The sequence below is a fragment of the Saimiri boliviensis genome, chromosome 6 (assembly GCF_048565385.1).
Source record: "Saimiri boliviensis isolate mSaiBol1 chromosome 6, mSaiBol1.pri, whole genome shotgun sequence".
NCBI classification, from domain to species: Eukaryota; Metazoa; Chordata; class Mammalia; order Primates; family Cebidae; genus Saimiri; species Saimiri boliviensis.
This window is the reverse complement of record NC_133454.1, coordinates 77,258,164-77,281,978: the sequence shown is the minus strand read 5'-3', so window position 1 is coordinate 77,281,978 and position 23,815 is coordinate 77,258,164. Positions and strand designations below refer to the sequence as shown.

Below are 23,815 nucleotides of genomic sequence, written 5' to 3'. Positions count from 1 at the left end.
GGATTCTGGGCCTTAACATGACTACAACATTATAAGAGCTCTATTTTATTTATTCATGAATGTGTGAATGCAGTTAGTTAGCAGACACTGGATACCTACAAGGGGCAAGATAATGAGTGAGGTATTATGAGCTGGGTTACGAGGATAAATTGGGCATGGTTCTTTCTTATTAGGTACAGGACTAACTAGAATATAGGGAGTAAAGTGGAATTTTAAGAAGACTAGAGAAAGGAAATGTCATGTGATTCAGGGAAGAATCTGCATTTGATTTGGTCTTGAAGGATAAATGGAGTTTTATACTCAGAGGGGAGAAGAGAACCATTCCAGACACCAAACCACTTTCAGAAAAGTCCTCTAAGATTAGGTAAAGAAGTGTAGAGTTTAAACCGATACAAGCTAATGTTTGATACTGCTTCAAACTAGATATGTAAAGCAAAGTACAGTTGACCTTTGAAAATGAGCTTTAGCTGTGCAGGTCCTGTTAAAATTTTGATTCTCTTCTGCGTCTGCCACCCTGAGACAGCAATGCCAACCCCTTCTTTTCTTCTTTCTCCTCAGCCTACTCAGTGTGAAGAGGACGATGAGGATGGAGACCTTTATGGTGATCCATTTCTACTTAATGAACAGTAAGTATATTTTCTTTTCCTTATGACTTTCTTAATGACATTTGCTTTTCTCTAGCTTACTTTATTTTAAGAATAAAGCCACAGTGCTTTTTCTCCAAGCTGTAATGCATTACTTCAGAGGCAACTTTCTCTTTGTCTGGAGTTTGTAAATAAGAAAGAACCAGATCACATTAATCGATGTCTATGTTGTCAGTCAGTCTTCTGGTCAACAGCAGGCTGTCAGTAGTTAAGTTCTGGAGGAGTTAAAAGTTACACATATATTTTCAAATGTACAGGGATCAGCACCCCTAGCAACTGTATTATTCAAGGTAGTAGACTGAAGCCGTCCCTATGCCTGGAACCTTAAGGGCCAGGCTAAGAAATTTGGATTTCATTCTATAGATAGAGAGATGCTGACGTTTTTGAGCAGGAGTGAAATAAAGGCTGTCAAGACTGTTCTGTAAGGTTAAGCTGGAAGTCCTGTGTATGATAGATACTTGGGAGGGAAACCAAAATTGGGGAAATCAATTAGTAGATTATTTCTTTAATCCAAATGGGATGACAAAGGGTCTAAACCAGAAGAAAGGAGGAAAATGAAGTAAAAAGAAGGAGTTAGATTTTTCTAGCTCCTCAGTGCCACTTCAGTCTACTGTTCTTCCCAGCTACAGCAAATACTCTTTCTTCGTAGTATTCATGCTATGTGCCTCATGTTGTCAACTCCTTCCAGTCTAAATCATTGGCAGTCTCCAGAACACTATCCTATATGTGTGGAGCATGTCCACCTCTTCAATTCAATGAAACTTACTTTTAAACCACGTTAGCATCCTCCTCCAGTGACTATACTCTGAATCTCCCCATTCCCCACAACTATTCCATATCTGAAATCTAAAACTCTAATATCCCACTCACTGCAATTATTCTTCCCTTCTTCACTCCTTTGCTCATGCCCTCCAGTCCTTGGCCTCTACTTTCTCCCAGGTCATCAGCCCTCTCTTGACCTCACTTTCTTTCCTATTCAGCCTAAACCACTGTAATAGCTCTCTCACCAGCATCCTCGCCCATCAACCCCAGTTATGCCACAATATCCAGCCAACAAAAGTCCCTGGCCCAGGATGAGTTCAAACATCTGCCTCTGTCCTGGAGTTGAGTGTCGATGGGGGAGGAAAATCTCACAGTAGTGTTTACTGGTGCCACTACACATAAGGGGTCTCCAATGTCAGCTGAGCCCTAAGTACCATACTGGTCTTCATGGTTAGCCCACCATCTCCCACATGATAGCTATCTTATATCTTCCCCACCCTGCCCCAGCCAGTCCCTTCACCAACAGTAGAATAACTCCTTTGAAAAAATAAATACCATTAGACATGAACTCTTTTCACTTCCTGTCCCCGCACTTAGAAACTTTTCTTCAGTCGTTCCCCTATTGCTATACTCATACACATCTTAAAAGAAACTGTGTCATTTCTCCTGTCCCAGACTAGTATATTAACTTGTACTGTGATCTCATCCTTTCTTGACTTTTTCTAGACTTCCTTGATGAATTATCCCCTCGTTGTTATTTTTAATTTCTCCTTCATTACTAGATTCTTAGCCTTAGCTTATAAGCATCTAGCCTATATTAAAACAATAATTCACCTTCAATTAGGCACCTTTTTCTAGTTGCTTCTTTATCTCTTCCCATCATTTTGTAGGCAGCTTCTCCTGCAGAATAGGCTTTATCTGTATCTACATCTTCACATCCCATTCTTTTACTTCAGCATAACTCCATAGAAATTATTCTTTTTAATGTTACCAGGAACCTCATAACTGAAAACCCAAATAGACATTTTATGTCCATATTTTACTTGATCTTTTTGGAGCATGATCAGTTCCTCCTTCTTGAAGATTGGTATGAATCAGTATGAGATCAGCTCTACTGGTCATTTCAAGAAAAGTGGGTCATCAGTTCTAATTTTGGACTTTTTTTTTGAAACAGGGTCTTACTCTATCAAACAGGCTAGAGTACAGTGGCATGATCTTGGCTTATAGCAGCCTCAACCTCCTGAGCTCAAACAGTCCCCCCACCTCCTCCTCCTGAGTAGCTGGTACTAAAGATGCACACCACCATGGCCAGCTAATTTTGTTTTGTTTTGTTTTTGCAGAGATGAGGTCTTACTATGTTGCCCAGGCTAGTCTCAAACTCTAGGACTTAAGCAGTCCTCCTGCATTGGCCTCCCAAAGTGCTAGGATTACAGGTGGGAGACACCACTCCCAGCCAATTTTGGATTTCTTGTTGGGACTCCCTTGTCAGGCCATCTGTTGTGAGGTGAGCAGTGACATGGAAGCAGAAAGTGGTGGTCTTGCTAGGAGCATGAGGAAACTTGCAGGTCTATCCCAAATCCTGCTGAGGTTCGTATTATGGTAGGAAAGAGTAGTCTTAATAGGAGCATAAGAACCCTGGACTTCACTCATTGACTTCTGGGTATAAGGTGTTGGATGATAGATAGAGCGTTCTAAGGAGCTCCTTCAAATTCTTTGAAAGGCTTTGGTATAAGAAGCTAGATGTGGACCAGGGACCAAGGCTCACACCTGTAAGCCCAGCGCTTTAGGATGCCAAGGCAGACAAATCGCTTGATCTCTGGAGTTCAACACCAACCTGGGCAACAGAGTGAGACCCCCATCTCTTAGAAAAAAATACAGGCCGGGTGCGGTGGCTCAAGCCTGTAATCCCAGCACTTTGGGAGGCTGAGGCGGGTGGATCACGAGGTCAAGAGATTGAGATCATCCTGGTCAACATGGTGAAACCCCGTCTCTAAAAATACAAAAAATTAGCTGGGCATGGTGGCACGTTCCTGTAATCACAGCTACTCAGGAGGCTGAGGCAGGAGAATTGCCTGAACCCAGGAGGTGGAGGTTGCAGTGAGCCGAGATTGTGCCATTGCACTCCAACCTGGGTAACAAGAGCAAAACTCCTCCTCCAAAAAAAAAAAAAAAAAAAAATACAAAAATCAGCCAGGTGTGGTGGTGTGCATCTGTAGTCCCAGCTACTCAAGAGGCTGAGGTAGAAGGGTCACATGAGCTCAGGAGGTAGAGGTTGCAATGAGCCAAGATCCTGCCACTGCACTTCAGCCTGAGTGAGAGAGCCAGATCCTGTCAAAAAGAAAAACAAAACAAAACAAAACAAAACTGGATATGTCAGCAGGTTGTCATTTTCTTAATAAATGCTTGGGTTCTTAAAGCTCATTGAAGGCCAGCTGGAGTCAGAGGACAAGAAACAGGATAAAGGAAAAAAGATTGGACAGGAGGAAGAGAGATGTACAGTGAGATGAGTCCCAGAAGTTCAGAGGTAAGCAAGCATGTTAGCAAACTGCTTGTTATATGCCAGCTGTGTGGGCAGCAGTCCTGTCATGCTTTCCATGTGACTATCATACTTTCTCATTTCCCTACAAGCCTCCATCATACCCTTCTCAGTCTGGCACGGAGAGCTTACTGCTTACTCCATGAGAAAGCAGAAGCAGCCTGAGGAGAACTACACCATCTCCTGCCTAGATTACTGTAGCAGTCTCCTACGTGGTGTACACGCCACCAACCTTGCCTCCCAGCCCAGTTCCCACAGCAGCCAAAAGCATGCTTTTTTTTTTTTTTTTTGAGATGGAGTTTCACTCTTGTTACCCAGGCTGGAGTGCAATGGCGCAATCTCGGCTCACCGCAACCTCCGCCTCCTGGGTTCAGGCGTCCTGAGTAGCTGGGATTACAGGCACGTGCCACCATGCCCAGCTAATTTTTTGTATTTTTAGTAGAGACGGGGTTTCACCATGTTGACCAGGATGGTCTCGATCTCTTGACCTTGTGATCCAACCGCCTCGGCCTCCCAAAGTGCTGGGATTACCATGCTTTTAAAAAGTAAGTCATGTCATGTCCTTTGCCTGCTTGAAACCCTCCATTGGCTTCTCATTTCACTCACAGTGAAATGGACAAAGCTCAGGTCTTTACCTCCAAAGCCACATGTAAGCTGTTTTCCCACTGCTTCTCTCTCTGTTCTCCCACTCCTCGTCTCCCAGAACTCCCCTACCTTGTTCATTTTGTTCCACTACATGGCTTGTACAATTGTGCAATTTCTTAGATTGTACCAAACACACTCCTGCCTCCGGGACTTGGCACTTTTTATTCCCTCTGCTTGAAAAGAAATATCTGCATGGCTTCCTCCCTTGCTGCTTTCAGGCCTGTTCTCAAATGGTCCTTGATCATTTAGACCTTTTCCCATCACCCTATAAAAAAGGCAACCGTCTTTTCAAACTCTCTGGTGACTTCTTTACCCTGGGTCATTTTTCTCCGTAGTGTTTACTATCTTCTGCCTGACATATTTTACATTTGTCATTAGCATATTATTGCTTGATTCCCCTCAAAAAATGTAAACTCTATGAGGCTATAAGCTTTGTCTTATCTGTTTCATTCACTACTGTATGTCTTGTTCCTAGAGTAGCATCTGGCACACAGTAGTTCAGTATTTTCTGAATGAATAATGAGTTTTCAACAACCAAATCCATCAACAAACTGCTCCTGACCCTATTCTCTGCCATCCTTCCTGCATTCTTTACTTTTGCAGTGGATCTCTTCCCCTTTCACCTACTCAAGAACGTATCACCTGAAATTATCTTCCCTTTCCTACCTCAGTAGTCTCTTCCTCCCTGTTGGATCATTCAGTAAATCATCCATCCTGGAAAAAACATGCTAGCACAGTCCCATTTCTCTATTCTGCTTTGTATTAAAACTCCTTGAAAGAGGCATTTCCTCACTTTTGATGACCCTCTAAGCCATTCTAATCAGACTTCCATTCTCCACTGGTCTAAACTCCGCTGCCCATTTTTCAGAATCCATTTCTGTCAAGGTCCCCAACAACCTCCATGTTGGAAAATCCAAGGATCAGTTCTCAGGATTCATCCTGATCAACTTCGAAGCAGAACTTGATTATTTGATCAGTACTTTTCCTCGAAACCCTTTCTTCCCTTGATTCTGGGGCATCCCCTTCATGTTTGTCCTCCCACCTTTCTGGCTTGTTTTTTCTTGATGTCCATTGCCAGTTCTTGCTCATCTTCCTCTTTTAAATACTCTGTCCTCAGGCCTCCCCTTTTCTCTATCAACAATCACTTTCTAAGTCATCTCATTCTATCTCTGAGACCATGGAGTTCTAAATAATGATGACCACCAACTTTAAATCTTTAGCCTCTATCTGGATATCTACTTAGTCCCAAGCCCACTTATCCACCTGCTTACTCAGTGTCCCTACTTGGATACCTTCAAACTTAACCTGACCAAAGCAGAACTCTTACTTTTATCCTCCAAATTCTCTTTCTCCCTAGTTTTCCCATTTCAGGCAAGAACCATAAACCAAGTTTCTTACCTAGAAATCCTTGATTTCTTTCTTTCTATTCTCCACCACCAGCAAATCCTGATAGTAAAACTTCCCTTTAAATTATAATGTTACATAGGGCCGGAATGCAGTGGCTCATGCCTGTAATCTTAGCACTTTGGGAGGCCAAGGTGAGCAGATCACCTGAGGTCAGGGATTCGAGACCAGCCTGGCCAACACGGTGAAACCCCATCCCTACTGAAAATACAAAAATGAGCCAGGCATGACACATGCCTGTAATCCCATCTACTCAGGACACTGAGGCAGGAGAATTGCTTGAACCTGGGAGGCGGAGGTTGCGGTGAGCCAAGATTGTGAGATCGCACTCCAGCCTGGGTGACAGAGTAAAACTCTGTCTCAAAAACAACAAACAAGAAACAAAAAAACCTAAACCCTTGGCCTAAGAAATCTATATAATGCAGCCCCTGCCTTTCTCTGTGACTTCAGCTGCCACCTGGCTCCCCTTGCTCACTGTGTTGTGATTACATTGGTTGTCTTCAGATCCTGCCAATGTGTTTCTGCTTTGGGCTCTTGCACTTGCAATCATCTGCCTGGAGTGTTCTTTTTTTGATCTTCCCACAGTTAACTCCTACTTAGCCTTCAAGTCTCACTTTCAATATTATCTCTTTAAGAGGCTTCCTCTGACGACTTTATGTAAATACGTCTACCCTAAGATTATCTACCGTAGCCCTTTTTTTATTTCCTTGAGATCACTTATCATACTCTTAATTATTTCATCTGTTTTATTTGCTAGCTCATTGTCCTTCTCTCCCGCTCCTAGACTCCTTGTTTCTACTCCTTTATCTTCATGGATATTGTGTCCTAACTCAGTGAGTTGGGGGTTCATAAATATCTGTTGGATGAATTTTTAAAAATAGCCTCATTTAAGCAGATATTTTTCTAAAGTCTAAATATTACTGCACTTCCGGAGTTCTAACTGCAGGCTCATCTTAAGTAAATAATAATTTGTAAAGTACTTTAAAGCTTTTAAGAAACTTTCAAATCCATTATTCCATTAAAAAAATCTGACCCAAGGTTTTCATGAAGGGAACACACGGCAGAAGTGGGGGTGGGATTAACCCTAGCTGGGAAGAGTCCAGTGTCAGGAAGTCAGTCCTTTTAGTGGTCATGACATCACTGGCTGCTTCCAGGGACACAGTGGCCTTGCCTGGCTCATACTGTGGCCAGACCCAGACTTGGAGGCAAGCTGCAGAAGTCTCTCAGCCATCAGCTGCCTCCATGCTCTCCTGTTAACATGCTTCATCAGCCTGAGGGGTTGCTTTCTTGTAGCCTCTGGGTCAGCATTGTCCTGGGTCAGCATTGTCCTGGGTCAGCCTGGGGTATAGAGAGCCAAAGCCCTGGGGAATGTGGAGAAGTCTGGGACAACAGGGAACCTTATGCATCGCAGGAGCAGCTAACAGAAGAACCCCCTGCCACACTGAGCTACTGGGGGCCGTAGGCTGCAGTGTAGAAGGATGGGGAATGAATAATCTGCCCTGCTTGCCAGGGCCACCCCTCCACCTGAGCCTGAGAGACCTTTTCAGTTTCCCAAGCCTAACCTGTCTCATGTGAAGCCTCTGCTCTTCCCTGATTCTATGCTGATCACAGAGGATGAGTAAGGGTTTAAGCCTGTAAGTCATCATAGAGGACATTTATGAGATAAGAGGGAAAGTTTATTGGCTATGAGAAAAGCCCAAAAGCTACACCTATTAAGGAGCAAGCACACGGTCTAGAGAAGTTAATAAATATCTGACAAGTATATCTGACATATAGTATGCTTGGTACTGTGCTAGGCAGTTTACATTAACTCATAGAATTCTTTTTTAAGGGTTTAAGATGTATTTTATTTTATTATTTTAGAGATAGGGTCTTGCTGCATTCACCAGGCTGGTCTGAAACTCCTGGCTTCAACCAGTCCTCCTGGCCTTGGCCTCCCAAAGTGCTGGTATTACAGGTGTAAGCCACCATGCACAGTCCTATATAATTCTTTTTTTAAAAAAACTCTTTAAAATTTTATTTTAAATTGACAAATAATTATATATATTGATGGGGGATACTATGGTGTTTTAATATATGTTTAAAATGTAGAACACATATAATTCTTACGATAAGTTTAGGTGGTAGATATTTTAATCCCCATTTTCCAAATGAGAAAACATTAAGGCTTATATAAGCTACCTGGAAAGGTTGCACAGCCATTAAGGGTGGGGTCCTCTGAGCTCAGTCTGAGCTGGGAGGCAGTCAGTCAGGACCCCTTCAGCTAACCCTAGGGCATGGTGGTATGTATGTAGATGTGCGGTGGGAAAGGATAAAGAGCATCTAGGTATACAGAAGGGTGAGTGAGGGCAGTGGGCCTTTGGGGATCTAGTCACAGACTACGGGCCTTTATTAAGAAGCCCCCAGCCTACCCATCCCTCTTGCCTGAAGGAAAGTCAACAGGCTTGCAGCCCATCTACAGAGGGACTGTGTCTAAGAGCAAGGCATATTAATGTCTCACCCATAAGAAAATGTTCATTTAAAATATAGCAGAAATGGTTGGGCATAGTGGCTCAAGCCTCTAATCCCAGCACTTTGGGAGGCTGAGGTGGGAGGACCCCTTGAGCCCAGGAGTTTAAGAGCAATGTGGGCAACATAGTGAGATCTTGTCTCTACAAAAAAAAAATACAAAAATTAGTTGGGCAGGGTGGCACACCTCTGTAGTCCCAGCTATGTGGGAGGCTGAGGTTGGGAGGATCACTTGAGCCTGGGAGGTTGAGGCTGTATGAGCTGAGAGTGCATCACTTTACCCTAGCCTGGGCAACAGAGGGAGACCCTGTCTCAAAACAAAACAAAACACAATATATGAGTCCATAACATAAAATACAGCAGAAACCAACACAAACATGCTTCTTTCTCCCTCTACTCCTCCTTTCTAATGCAGAACCCTTGGAGAAATAACAAAAGAGTCGATATATGATTTTGGTCAGGGAAACATAGTTCTGGAAAAGAGAAATAGAATTCCCGCCACGTTCCTTCTCCTTCTCCTATTCCTTCCTTTGTAGACAAAACCTAGGACTTGGAGTTAGAGATGTGAGTGGTCTGAACTCAGCCTTTGGCTCTATGTGTCTCCCCAAAAGTCCCTTTGTCAACCCAACCTTGTTTTTCCCAGGTGTAAAACAAGAGGTTTAGGTTGAATACTCTCTACATAGTTTTCAGGGCTGATACTCTGTAAGTTTTATAAATTCCTTTTCTTTTGGAATTTGAGGATAATGTATTTACAGTGTTCAATTAAAAGGGTATTTTAAAACTTCCTGCTGTGCTTCTCTAGAGAAGAGATAATTAACAGGAAGAAAAGATTGAGGAAGGATGGGAAATAAATTTAAAACCTTTGGGTCCAGCCAAGATGCAAATTTTTTTTAACAGAGACAATGACATGCAAGGTTTCCCTGGCAAAGCACAGAATGAGAATCTGGGTTTCCCCCTCAGGCAGAATTGCAGAGAAGCAATTAGGATAGAATTTGGCCCAAGGCCTCACAGTAAATTCATACACAAGTATCACTTATTTGAATCTTTTAAATACTTTTCCCCTGATTTAATAGCAACACTCTCCAAATTTAGTGAGACTTAACTCCTTTATATGGGAGTCACTCAATCTGAGTTAAGGATCAGAAACACTGGTCTGGCTGCTGTTGAAGAATGGCTTGTGGCTGGGGAAGGACAGAGGGACACCAGGTAATGAATTTGTGAGTATAATCCAGAGGAGAGCTATCCGAATAGTGATGGATATAAGTAGTTAGAAAAGGAGCGGTCAGTTCATAATAACTGAGTCAATTTAGGGAACCAGGTGATACCAAATCAGACTCAAAAATGGGGTGATAGGGTACATGAAATAGCAGCAGAGAAGGAAAAGCAGGTTGGCTTGAGAAGAGTGATGAATTCATTAAAGAGGAGAGAATTCTCTTAAAACCCTGAGTACTTGACTGCTTCCTGAAATGCTATTATAAAACTTGACTTTTTCAACCCCCTGGATTGTAATCATGTTAATAAACATTTGTCAATACCTATCAACTGCTAGGTAGAATGGCAGGCACTGAGATGACAAAGATGATGGCTTTCAGACTTGTAGTCAGTTATAAAATATCATGCTATCACTATAAAATTGTCAGCATGGACTTATTGTTTGCCCACGGAATATGTTTCAGATATCTCAGCACAGCATGCAGAGTGCTTAGTCAACTTCCTCTCTTGTTACTTCCTCATCACACTAGTCACTAGTCATCAAACCTGCCATGGCTTCCCACAAATTTTAGGTTTTGCTCAGGCTTTTCCTTAGCTCACCTTTGCTAACTTGGGATACACCCGCTCATTATTCAAAACAAAATCCTCTGCTCCTGCAGAGCAGTTGGTTGGTCATTTTTATCTGCTGAAAGCATTCTGTACAACCTTTTCCAGGCACTTATGATGCTGAACTAGAATTGATTATTCACTTTGTTTTCCTGGTCCTTAACACCTGGGACACTATATAACTATATATATATATATAAAATATATCCCTCACTAGTCAACTTACTGCATACTCTCCAAACTCAGAAACCAATTAGATTGAAATTATGCAGAATTTGTCAGTGTCCAAACTTGCTATCCCAATTCATCTTGTGCCAACATGGAAATCACATAAATTAGCAGGTGATATTTTGCTGAGTACTTTAGTGGATGGGTAGCAGGAAAACAGGAACTGTATAAAATTCAGTGAGCCATGGGGCAATTTTGGTGTTGCAGAAGGGCTGTCAACCCAGGGTTAGGGCTGAAACAGGGTCTGGCACACAATAACTCCTCTATATGTTGGTTTTAGTAAGTCACACAGAATCTTTTATTAAATCCATATCATAGGTTTTTTTAGCGTTCCACACTAAATTCAGAGTATTCCATGGCACCCAGTCCTGAACACTAACAGCTTTACTGATAATAGCAATAAATTATGAAAAAGAAAACAGACTTGACACATGGCTTTTCACATGCATTCATGTATGTTGCCCAACAACATCAAGTTGACAACTTCAGTGGAGTATGTGGAAGCTGGGAAGATGTGTGGGGTGTGAGTGAGTCCAGCCTGGTTCCACCATGGGGTCCCTACAGCTGGAGTATAACATAGACAACTTCCTTCCAATGCCTCCTTTTAGAAGAGTCCAGGTCTCCGTAACTCCTTCCCTTAGTTCATTTTCCTCTATAGTACTTATTATATTCTATTTGCATATTTATACATTTATCTGTTAATGTATTTATTGTTTGGCTTTCTTCAATAGAATGTCAGCTTTAAATAATGAAAAAAATAGAGAAAAGCAGGGGCTTTTTCTTATCTGTTTTTTTTTTTTCCACAGCTACATGTCTTATTCTGGAATAACATCTGGTACATATTATTATAATTTCTCCATTTTAATTACAAATATAGTAAATATCAATAGTTATAACCGCTGGGCGTGGTGGCTCAAGCCTGTAATCCCAGCACTTTGGGAGGCCGAGACGGGTGGATCACGAGGTCAAGAGATTGAGACCATTCTGATCAACATGGTGAAACCCTGCCTCTACTAAAAAAATACAAAACATTAGCTGAGCATGCTGGCACGTGCCTGTAATCCCAGCTACTCAGGAGGCTGAGACAGGAGAATTGCCTGAACCCAGGAGGCGGAGGCTGCAGTGAGCCGAGATCACGCCATTGCACTCCAGCCTGGGTAACAAGAGCGAAACTCCGTCTCAAAAAAAAAAAAAATAGTTATAACCAACCTCAACAAAACCTCTTTGGAGGCTGAATAATTTTTATGACTGTAAAGGGTTTCTGAACTTGAAAGTTTGAGAACTGTCCTAGAGCATCCAGGCTCATCAACACTCAGGTAAAGTAAAGCATGGAAATGGGCCATCCTCTGGGGAATTTATTTTTTTGAGACAGGGTCTTGCTCTGTCACTCAGGCTGAAGTGCATTGGCATGATCACGGCTCACTGCAGCCTAGACCTCCCAGCTACATTGTAACTGGGACTACAGGCACATGTCACCATGCCTGGATAATTTTGTTTTGTTTTGTAGATATTATATCTTGCTATATTGCCCAGGCTGCTCTGGGGAATTTCTGATCAAACAGTTTACACTTTCCACCAATTATCTAAATGCAACAACATTGTAACCATTCCAACATAATAATTATGAACTTCTCATTTTTATTTATTTCTCATTTAAAGACTGAGCTGATTTTTTACATAGTGTTTTTTTTTCCCCTGTAATATTCCCAACTGAAAGGGATAGAAATGCTCTCAATTTCTAGCTGAGGTACTGTTACTCACCTATGTACAGTTAGATAACACAAAGTCATTTTGATGTTTCCCATGGGTTCTTTCTGTGAAGTACATCTCATTTCATCCTGTTCTTTTTATCCTTCCTCACCATGTGATGGTCTAGGGCCTGCTTCCTGAACCTGAACTTTGCAGCAGCCTTCTTGCTTGTTCTTTGGTGACACCTCCTCAAAATTGTTAATCACACCAATGCCTGATACACTGCTTTCATGTAGACATTTGCATATTTTAAAATCAGTGTTGATTGCTGCCTGTTTTCACAAGCACTGAGATGAAAACCCTTATATAGGTGTAACTAGAGGTCATAGTAGAGGGGTGAGCTTCAGAGCCAGACTCAGAACAGCAAAGTCTTAAAGTGACCATGCTAAGTTCTAGGGACCTTGTGTGCTTCTGCTTTCTCTCTTAGACATCTGCCTTCATCATGAGGCCAGTCCAGGTTAGCCTCCTGCAGGAGCAGAGGCCACATAGAAGACAGCCCAATCACTCTAGCTGAGGCCATCCTCACCCAGCTGTTCCTAGGCAACGTGCCACTGCCTGCAGGTGCACATGTGAGCCTACCCAGTCACCCTGTGGGCTCCTGAGAAATGATAAATGATTGTTGTTTGAACCTGCTAAGTTTTGATATGGTTTGCTATGTAGCATTATTGTGGCAACAGATAACCGATAGAGGGTGGGGTGGAGACGTGAGTAGACATGGAGGCAGAGATGGATCTAGTGTGTCTGGGGTGGTGCATACTCCTGTATGTGGAGGAATGTGGGGAGAGGAGATGGGCTGTGTGGAGCTCTCTAAGCCACAGGTTCTACACCTGAAAAGGAGCTATAATAGTATCAACCTAGCAGAGTTGTCATGGGCATCAGACAAGACGTCAGATATAAGGGCTGAATGCTGTCTCTGGCAAACAGTTCCTTCCACTTTCAAATAAACAATTCCTTCAGGTCAGAAAAGATTGATCTCCTACTGTGTTCCAGGCACAATGATAGACTTGGGGGAACACAGCATAAATGACAGAGGCATACATGAAGTATATTTTACATTTTCAGAATAGCAGGTGAGCTGAACAGAGCACCAGGCAGATAGGGATAGGCAGCAGCAGCATGAGAGGCTGAGGGATGTTCAAAGTTGCCATGTTCAATTGTTGGCTTCTTATCGACTTTTATGATAAAAGTAACCACAACACATATAGTGGACACCATATTCATAGTTTTTATTTAATTTGCAATTATTACTTTCATACTTAAAATAAACCAAAGAGAGCTAGGTTGGGCTGGGGTCAGGTTGTAAAGGACTTTTATTTATATGTTATTTTTGGGGGGACTGCTTTTCCCTGTGGGTTTCGGTTGCCATTGAAGGGGATAAAGCAGGGATGTGGTAACTCTAGCAAGATGACTCTGTGGCGATATACGATAAAGCCCTGGAACAGGGAGGAATGGGAGGTGGGAAGGTCAGCAAGGAGGCTTTCACAGGAATCAAGATTAGAGATGGTGAGAGGGCAGTGCAGGTGGAAAGGGTACACTTGAGAGAGATTCACAAGGAAGAATCTACTGGATATGGTGACCAGTCAGACAAGGGCCAAAGGGAAGACTTCTAGTCCAGGAAAGTATATGTGCGACTCTTCTGTTAACTGAGCAAAAAGTGAAGAAAGCACTGGAATTTTACTGTTTAAAAGTCAATGATGAAATGGCAGGGAACTAAAAAACAAGAGGATGGGGAAAGAAAAGTGGACCTTCTTGGCCAGAGTTTAAACGAATGATCTAAAAACAGTTTGTTTGTACATAAGCATCATCATCAAATAGTGACTAGAAAAACGAACTTGGTTTTTATACTGTGACCCATGACGAGATCAGAAACAGCTAGAACTTCTGAACCCAGGCACTTAGACTCACAACAGAAGGCTCCTACCTCATGTTCCTCCCTGCCAGTCCTGGAGATGGCTTCACTGAGTTCAGCCTCTCTCTTCTGTGTCCCCTCAGGCTCCCTTACTGCCATTCTTCTCTGCACCTTGTAGCCAGAATGAACCTCTTCTGAGCCCCAATGCTCCCATGCTTATCACTACTCCGAAGACAGCACAATGGGAGAGGTTAATGTGTTCAGGAATCAGCTGTCTGGGTCGAATTGCAGCTCTGCCATTATTACTTTTGTGACCTTGGACAAATGACTTATCCTTTAGTGTCCTTGCTTCCTCATCTATAAAACAGGAGATAATATGCAATGCCTATCTCACAGGGTTATCATGAGTATTGCATGATATGGCCCAGTAAAATATACAAAATGCTTATTAAGGATTATGTGCTACGTAATATGCATTCAGTAACATTAATTGCTGTTGTTCACATTATTCTGATTCCCTGCAGCTTGCAAGTGTGAACTAGTTTAGCTCAGAGGAGGTTAGCTCATGTCTGCTCCTTTCATCACCTCTCTGCAACTTCCTCCTTCACCTGAGCTCTATTGAACAGCTTGTTCCACAAACACAGTGAGCCCAATAAAGCCTTTGTGCTGCCGCATGCTGTTTCACTTTCTTGAACTGCCCTTTACTTGATCCTCAACTTAATTAGCTCTTTTCCATGATTAAAATTCAGCTTGAGGGCTACTTTCCAGATTCTACAATCCCCCCATCTACATGGCAACCCTGACCATATCTACTTAATGCCTGCCCCCTGTGCTTTCGTGACACCCTATGACTCCCTCCATCAGAGCCATCATCACTCAGGATTTGTCTAGACAGCTTCTCCGCTTGTCTGTAAGCTTTTTGAGGACAAGAATGTTATTCTATCCCACATTCCATCTCTAATGCCTGGCACAATGCCAACATGGTTCTAGAATTCAGTTGGACATTTGTTAAATAAACAAAGGAGTTACTGCAAGAATGAGTGGATGTTGAAAGCACCCGGAGCCACAAGCTAACCCTCTGTGAGAATACGTAGTGACGGGACTGGAGGTGTCCCCATAGACCACAGGCCTTTCAGATGGATAAATAAAAGAAGTGCTGTGTACATAGGCCTTTCTGAACCTGGCACAGAGACCCATGGGCATGGCCTTTCCAAGCGAAAGCACAGGATAAGCTGTACTGTATACACACCTCTAATGTTGCTGCCACCATGAATGCAGAAACAGCTGGGTACAAACAGGCACATGCATGCACATGTGCACACACACACACACACACACAGAGGGACACATGGACCTCTACTTACACCTGCATTTATACTTTCAATCCCTTCTTTTGTGGTAAACACATCTGTGCCAATAGTTATACTTCTTTTAATATTTTGCTCCATTCATCACAAACTAATGGACCTTGAGAGTTGGCTAACAGATACATTTTATTTGGACAATAGTGGAAATTTTTGCTTAGTTGTCTTGCTTTTAATGTTTTTGAATATGGGTCATGCACACTTATAAAACCTAGACAGATCCCAGAGGCTTTAAATATGCTGCAACAGACTTTCTTCTTTGAAACGTGACCTAACAAAAGATGTGAGTTATTTCATTCAGCAGGGTGAAGGTTACTTGAGGTTACTTGCATGCACCCTTGCAGTAAAAGGAACTGGACGACAACAGGAAATAAAATCAAATCTGCTATAATGGCTTGTTTTGACTGCCTTGAGAATTTTTCTTCACAAGCTATTTATGAGTTAAAAAGAGGTTAATACTGGTATCCACACAAGAATGCAGCCTGTGGAATCTTCCAAAGAGTATCATTTTGATAAATTCTGGTTGTCTGAGGCAATGATTCTTTGCCATAAATTATCAAATGCAATACAAAATTGTGTTTTAGTAATAATAGCTATAGTTCTAAAGACTTGGAATAATTTTAAAATATAAGTTAGATTATATTCTAATAGTGTTCACTCCTTTGTATCCTAAATTGTGTATGTGTATAAATAAGAGGAGAGAGAGAGGAAAGGAGAGTAGAAGAGTGAGAGGGACTGAGTTAAACTACTTAGATTTTACTTGCTCCCAAAACATCCCTGAGGTTGAAGCCTCATGTGGACATCATTCAGGAATAATCTCTGAATAAAGACTGAAGATTTGAGAACAGCTCTATAGGGAATAGCTTAATTATAGGGCAATTTTATCTTATTATTCTCAACACTTGGTCTTTAGTAGCTGCCTGAATAACATTCCTAAAATAAGTGAGAAGCATTGAGATTAGTATTAGAATTTTCTGGAAGTCTCCTGAGATATAAGGTTAAATTTTCCAAGGAAGTTGCGTCATCTACTCTGCCGGGGTTTATAACTCTCTAAGACAGTGCGTACCTATGAATGAAACCCTCTGATCTGATCTCTGGCAATGCTTTCCTAGCCCATAATCCCATAGTGTTTGCCCACAGAAGGGTGCTAACTTGAGTCTTTAGGATTTAGTGGAAGGTCTGTAACTGGCACAGTCTCTATAGGCCAAGGTTAGAAGACAGGAAGATCAGAGTCTTCCAGGAAGAAGGCAGGTACAGGTAATTAGTAGCACCAGCTGAGCCTATCAGATTAAGGCACTGTGATAGGCAGAATTCTTAAATAGTCGCCAAAATTTCTACCTTCTGGTGTACATGCCCTGTGTAATTCCCTTCCCTTGAGTGTGGGCAGGACCTGTGTCTATGACAGGACAGCACTCTGGGTGATTGTATTACATTGTCAGACAAAGGTGAAGCAATTCTGCATATGCAAATAAGGTTCCAATCATTTGATTTTGAAATTATCAATAGGAAATTATGGGTGGGCTGACTGAATCAGATAAAAACCCTTAAAAGAGGGACTAGGCGCCTCCTAAAGAGAAGCACTCTCCATCTACTTGAAGGAGCAGTAGCTGGGTCGTGCACTGCCTATGGCAAAGAGAGGTTCTAGAAGCTGAGGGTCCCAGCCCTGCAACTACCAGCAGAGGACCCAGCTAAGCCATGCATGGACTCCTGACCCACAGAACCTCTGAGATAGTAAGTGAGTATTGTTTAAAGATGCTAAATCTATGGTAATTTGTTGTACAACATGAGAACCGATATAGGCATAGTTACTAACAGAAATGGTTAAAAAAAAAAAAAAAAAAGAGTGTGCATAATATGTACAGTACAAAACAGTGCGTAACAGGAGAATAAATTGGTATTCCGAAGCCTACTCCTAGATAGAGAACCTCTAAAAATAGTAAGTCAGGGGGGCACTAATCACACAGTTGTGATTGTTTCCAAGTTTGTCTTTCCCTAAACTAAGCTCTGCAGGGGCCTCTGCCATCATTATTTCTTCCGTAAACAATTTCTATGGCCTCCTCCATGGGAGGACATGACCTAGGCTCTGTGAATGCAGAAATGAAGATGTCAGTATTTGTGGAATGACTGATGAGTCAAATACATACAGACTTGTGTGGTTGGGTATGTGAGATGCTCCCTGGGAGGACTCAGTGAAGTGCTCCAGGAACACTATAGGACAATCTGCCTGGCAGCCCCCCTCACTTCTATCCTCTCCCTCATAGGTCTTCACAAAGAATTCACAGCATTTTTGCATCATAAAAGATTTCTAGGAAAAAAATATTAATCAGGTATAATATATATATTTTAATATATAAATTAATATACACACATATATAAATATATGTATATTTAAACTGCATTTGGGTAAGTTATGGGAGAACAAGCTGGAGATCAACTTGGATCACTTTGTAAAGGGCTTTTCCTATGTAAAAAAAAAAAAAAAGGCTAGGAGATTTGAATGGATTTTTTTGTTGTTGGTAATTGATGGTGAACAACAAAAATACGTTCTACACAGAGGCGAATTGTGATCTGTTTTGTGTTGTGGGAAGGTCTCATGACAGCAGGCAGACAGTGAGAGGCAAGAAAAGCAGTAAGGAAGCTAGAGCAGGATGCAGACGTGTCCTACTCACTCCTCCATCCCTCCTGTACAGCACAGGGCCCATCCAGTAGTGGGAGGCAACAAGTATTGGCTGATTTACAAACCAACACAGCGTCAGATGTGAGCTCCAGAGACAACAGACATGGATGCAGCAATCTCTGAGAGGTTCAGAAATGAGTTTTCATTTACCACAGAGTTAGGAGAGGGGATATTTCAGGACTACAGGATCTGAGGGGCAGAGGATGGGGATTGAAAAAGCAAGTCCAGTCTCAGGACCTCCACTGAGCTCTAGCTGGAATGGGAAGGGGTAATCTCAAGGCCTGGTGGGCTGAGAGTGTCCAGGGACCAGGAACAGCCAGGGATCCAATTAAGCACCACTATTCAGACTTAGGGTCCTGCCTGAACCCCCAGTTTGAAAATTTAGACACATTCTAGCCCAGACCACATTAGCACACTGTCCTCCCCATCAACTTTTTAGGAAGCCCCAGTTCATCTTCTGTTTTTCCTTCCTTCACTCTGTGCTTATCCCCAGCTTCTCCCTCTTCCAGGATGATTCATCTCAAAACAATGTCAGGCCCATAAAGGATTGCTCACTTGACCCATTGCTTCATATTATAGGCAAGGCACCCTCCTCTCTTTCTTCTGACTCAGGCATAAGATGTCTTCTTTTTTTTCCAAAACGTATCTAACCCCTCTGCCTGTGATGACAATCCCTACATCTGCTCATTCATTTGTTTTAATTACTCACTGAAAACTACTTGTTGAATGCAGACACCATTCTAGGCACTGGAGACACAGCACTGAACATGAAACTGGGGTTACAACCTCTCATAGAGTAGACATTACAAATAGGGAAGTAGGAAATAAGCAGTGAGCCAATAAATGAACTAAAAGGCTTCAGAGTTATAAGTGCTCTTATAAAAATAGTAGAGTAATAAGTGCTCCCAAACTCCTTTTGAGTTTTCCATCTTCACATTTTTCATACCAGCCATTCAGTGACCTAAGCCCAAAACTTGGGAAACATCCTGGACTCATCTCTCTCACTCATCCTTTACTTTTAATTAGCAATCCCAAAGCCATGTGGATTCTAACTCTCAATGGCTCTTAAATCCACCTGTTCTCTGTCCCGTGATACTTAATGGCAACACTGTCACTTGTCACCCAAGTTATTGCAGCATTCCCTCACTGGTCTCCTCTCTCTAGTCTTGCCCTCTTCCTTCATATCATGCTCTTGTTAAAAATTGGTCAATGGTTCTCTATAGTTTCCCCAGGGAGCATCACCTTCCTTCATTTAGCATGCAAGGTCTCTCATTATCTGGGTCCTGTGGAGGCCTTCAACTTAGTTTCCCTACTGTCACCTCTCTAAAAAGCTTTCACTCAGCCATATTTGTAGGTACACATGTTAAGGTGCTACAGTACCCTCATGCCTTTGGTATATTGTGCTCTGACTTGAAGTACCCTGTGCTCATTCTTTTTTAACTTCTTTGTTCAAAACTCAGACCAAACGTCACCTTATTTAGGAAGACACTTTTCCTTATAGTGACCATGAAGTTTTTAGAAGGATTACATTGAGAAGATAAGTGAAACTTTTAGCATAACGATGACACTCAGCTTATATATCATTTCCCTGGTGGAGTTTCTTGAATTAGGACAGACATAATTAGCATGTAAATAAAGTCTTCCTATTTGCAATGAAAACATCTCAGAATACAAACCCTGAGGTGGGAGACTTGTCTCCCTCATTGTTTTAATGAAACAGACTCATGCACAGAAAATTTTTCTTGTCATTTGTGTGTTTATTGCCTGATACTGTTTATTATCATTTGAGCTGCTACACATTATTCTTAATGGCCTGGAAGTGATTCTGATGGATCACAAGATTAGACCACATCCCATGCATATCACCGTCTCAGACAGCACACACAATAGTAATTCACTGCACTTCCCAGCCCTGAAGATTGGCTGTTGCCATTTCCAATTTAAGACTGTCTCTTGGTACATTTGCAGATGCTCTCTATACCCTGAGTACTGAATGTAGAATCCAGCAAACTGCCACTTACCCTGAAAGAATCTAGAACCACACACCTCCACCAAACCAAGATTTATCAGGAGGTGGTCTCCTTGGTCTAACGTTTAACACTATAGCCTTGACCTTATATGGAGTTTTTAGGTGCTCCATGTGAAAGAAAGTGGCTTTCCGAGAATGGATTTCCCTTTGGACACCTGTTCTCTGTACAGCTTTCTCTCTCAGCAACGCACACAAAAGCACACCTCCAGTTCTTACTCTCATTATTCTATGATGCTCCCTAACTGCTCTGAGTCTGTATGTTTCTGAGCATAAGTTCCTAGAAGGGCTAGGAAAAGATGCAGTTTTCTTACTTGCATTCAGCAGAGTCCGGATCTTTTTCTCTTCTTCAGCTTCTTGAAGCAACTTTTCTGCCAGTGTCTTGTCCTCTGATTCTATGCACTCGTCAGCCTCTCGAAGGTATTGTATGTAGTCAATCTCCCGTTGGGCACGTTCAACTCTCAGTGCTAAGTTACTCACTGCACTCTTGTACTCGTTTGTATGGGTCTGACATCTTCCCAGCATGACAGATATATTTTTTGAGAACTCTTGGAATTCTTGAATGTATGCCCTCGTTGCTTGGGTACATTTTTCCAGCCCTTGCTTCAGTCAGAAAATAAATTTGCAAATTATTGCTTGTTATTTAAATTATCCAGATAATATAAATAGCTATCATTCACAGAAAATTACAAATAATTAAATGGGAAAAACTGAAATTACCCATAATTACTAAATTCAAATGTACTATTGGTGCTTTAGTATATTAGTTTTTAAAAGTTTTCCCAGGCATTTAGTCATACATATATAAATACATGTTTTTAAATGTGATTTTGCTATACATATGTTTTGTATCTTTTTCACTTACAGATATATTGTGAACTTACTTTGATACCAATTAATGTATGACTATACCGTAATTTTAATGAGAGCATTCCATTGAAATGATATCCCATTATTATTATTATTTTTTGTTTGTTTTGTTTTGTTTTTTTTTTTGAGACGGAGTTTTGCTCTTGTTACCCAGGCTGGAGTGCAATGGCGCGATCTCAGCTCACTGCAACCTCCGCCTCCTGGGTTCAGGCAATTCTCCTGCCTCAGCCTCCTGAGTAGCTGGGATTACAGGCACGTGCCACCATGCCCAGCTAATTTTTTGTGTTTTTAGTAGAGACGGGGTTTCACCAGGTTGACCAGGATGGTCTCGATCTCTCAACCTCGTGATCCACCCGCCTCGGCCTCCCAAAGTGCTGGGATTACAGGCTTGAGCCACCGCGCCCGGCGATATTCCATTATTTATTCTGTTACTCTTTTTGATGTACATTTACATAGTTTTAAATTTTTTGTCATTCAAACGATGCTGAGAAGGAAAAAAACTTTGTATTTACATCTTTATCAGATTATTTTAAGGTAGATTTCCAGAAGGTTCGTCCCTAGCACTTGGCACAGGACCAAGCACATAATAATATTCAGTAAATATTTGTTGAACAAAATAATAAACGAATGGGAATGGGATTGCTTGGTCAAAGACAACGTCTACTTAAAGCTCATTTGGCATAGTTTGTCAAAATGCTGTCCACAAATGTAAAAATGTATACTCCAAACAGCAATATGTAAGACTGTTCATTTTGAAGGGAGAAAGATGGAGAAAGAGAGACACAAAATAATTGTCTAAATCCCTACCCTCTTTTTTCCTAACCCTCTGGCACTGGCTTCTCAGGCTGGGAATGCTATCACTGTTGTTGAGTGTCTGCACAGGCCAACAGTGACTGCTACCTGCAGCTTGGCTTCACCTCAGGTCAGGACTGCGGTGGGAAGATCTACACAGATCATATCCTTGTCTTTTTCAAATCCACATTCATAGCCATGAAGGGATTAGTCTGTACTTTATACCCTTGACAAGCTCTTAAAGTATTGAAAGATAATTTGCAGGGATTTGGCTGGCTTTACTGCCAAGGCAAGTTAGTGCTAAATGCAGAGAGATCCTGGTTGAGCATCATTTTGGCACTTCTAAGGAGGTGAGGCTCAGGAGGGAGCACGTGAAGAAGCACGAGAGGCCACTGGCTTGGGAACATTTCATCCACTGCCTCCAGGCCTCAGCCTGTTGGCTGGACGCCCTTAGGAAATGTGTTTGGCCTGCTGTGTCGAATTACTTTACGCTGACTCTAACTAGAAGAACAAATAATTTGGACATGAAGATTTTTCAGGAAAATGTGGAAAATAATTATTAGCAATAAGGGTGTCTTTGAAAGAAGATAAATTATTTATCAATTTAGCTTGTACAAAAGCAAGTTCATTAAGTAGAAAGATTCAAAGCGAGGGTGTGGCAAAGGCTAGGGTGGAGGGTTACATTTGTCTCTGGGAGCCTGTCCAGGCTGCCAAAATGTCCAGTTTTGCACATTTTAATGAGGTGGCAGCCCAAATGCTTTCTTTCTGTTTAACATTGCTGAAATCTGCTCACTTCTAAATCTAAGTCCAGTTCAGCAAAAGAAACTAAGACTTAGCTTCTCAATACACTGATATCATGACTTTTTACAGTGACCTAATGGTTTATCATAAAAGACAAAAATAAAAGCTGAAATCCACCATCAGCCTGAAACACTAAAACATGAAGAAAAAGTGACCAACATTTTTAAGTTTCATATTTTAAAAAATGAACTATGGTGAATAGTAACATTTTAGGTATATACCATTATGCCAGGCAGTATTTCAGCTATGGATTAAATCTTCAGAATAAACTTACAACATAAATTCTACTATTATCCCCATTTTACAGATAAGACAAACTGCCAAATCAGAGCACAAAGTGCAGCTGTGCTCAAGGTCTGGGAGTGGCACACTGGACTCTGGATTTGGGCTCTCAACTGCTAGACTATGAGCATTTTAAAGTATAACTTTGGCAATGTGTTTGTCATTTGCTATCTGGGAAAAAGACATCCCAGTAGATAGAGAAGCATGGGTAAAATAAAGTGACTTCTGGAGGCCTGGTCCTTGTCCAAGGGGTACAGATGCCACCTACCTCCAAGACTTGAAAGCGCTGGTAGATGTAATGCACCATGGCTGGGTCCTGGGCACACTGCGGCGGGGGCAGAAAAGCTTCGAGGAACAGAACCAGCAACGCAGAAGCTCCCCGAAGGGCCACCATCATCCTGCAAAACACCAAGCAGGGTAAGCTCTTATGCGGTGGCTCTTCTCAAAGAAGTCTTGAGGGTTCCAGTGGTGGTCTCCTGCTTTCTCTCTGCTGCTGTGACAAATCCTCTAAAAACAGCGTTTTGCACAGCAGACAGCAAAGTCTGCTTGTTACTCTACTCGATTCATGTGCTCAGTTTGCCAGCTGGTGATCAAGTCCAGCTGTTGGTAAGTTGGTCCCTGAGGCCTTGCCGACTGACCTGTGGCAGAGAGCTCCCTGGGTCCAGCATCTGTTGCCCTCACTCTTGACACATGAGGACCCTCCCCAGGCTAGTGATTGCACGCTGCTTCCAGGCTTAACTGTGTGTGCGCTGGGCTGGGGGTGAAGATGGCTTCCCTGCCATTCCCTTCCTCTAGCTATTTCCTTTTTATTTTTGCTTTCCTCCTCCCTAGTGGATTCTGCAGTCCAATCACAGGCCTTC

The 23,815-nt window shown here is 42.1% G+C and overlaps 1 protein-coding gene and 1 long non-coding RNA gene across 2 annotated transcripts in view; one reads left to right on the top strand and one right to left on the bottom strand.

Annotated features, from left to right (window-relative positions):
• The window catches only part of LOC141584854 (uncharacterized), a 9,244-nt gene extending 5,189 nt beyond the window's left edge, over positions 1-4,055 (top strand). Inside the window, exons 2-3 of the long non-coding RNA XR_012518081.1 lie at positions 559-626; positions 3,834-4,055. This is a non-coding gene — a long non-coding RNA (uncharacterized LOC141584854). The remainder of the gene's footprint in view (positions 1-558; positions 627-3,833) is intronic.
• Positions 1-23,815, bottom strand: part of OLFML1 (olfactomedin like 1) — a 26,357-nt gene extending 2,542 nt beyond the window's left edge. The window contains exons 1-3 of the mRNA XM_003919798.4: positions 23,594-23,815; positions 23,224-23,353; positions 20,525-20,813 (exon numbers count right to left, since the gene is read on the bottom strand). Coding sequence (XP_003919847.1) covers positions 20,525-20,813; positions 23,224-23,352 — 418 coding nt within the window. The 5' untranslated portion in view covers position 23,353; positions 23,594-23,815. The remainder of the gene's footprint in view (positions 1-20,524; positions 20,814-23,223; positions 23,354-23,593) is intronic.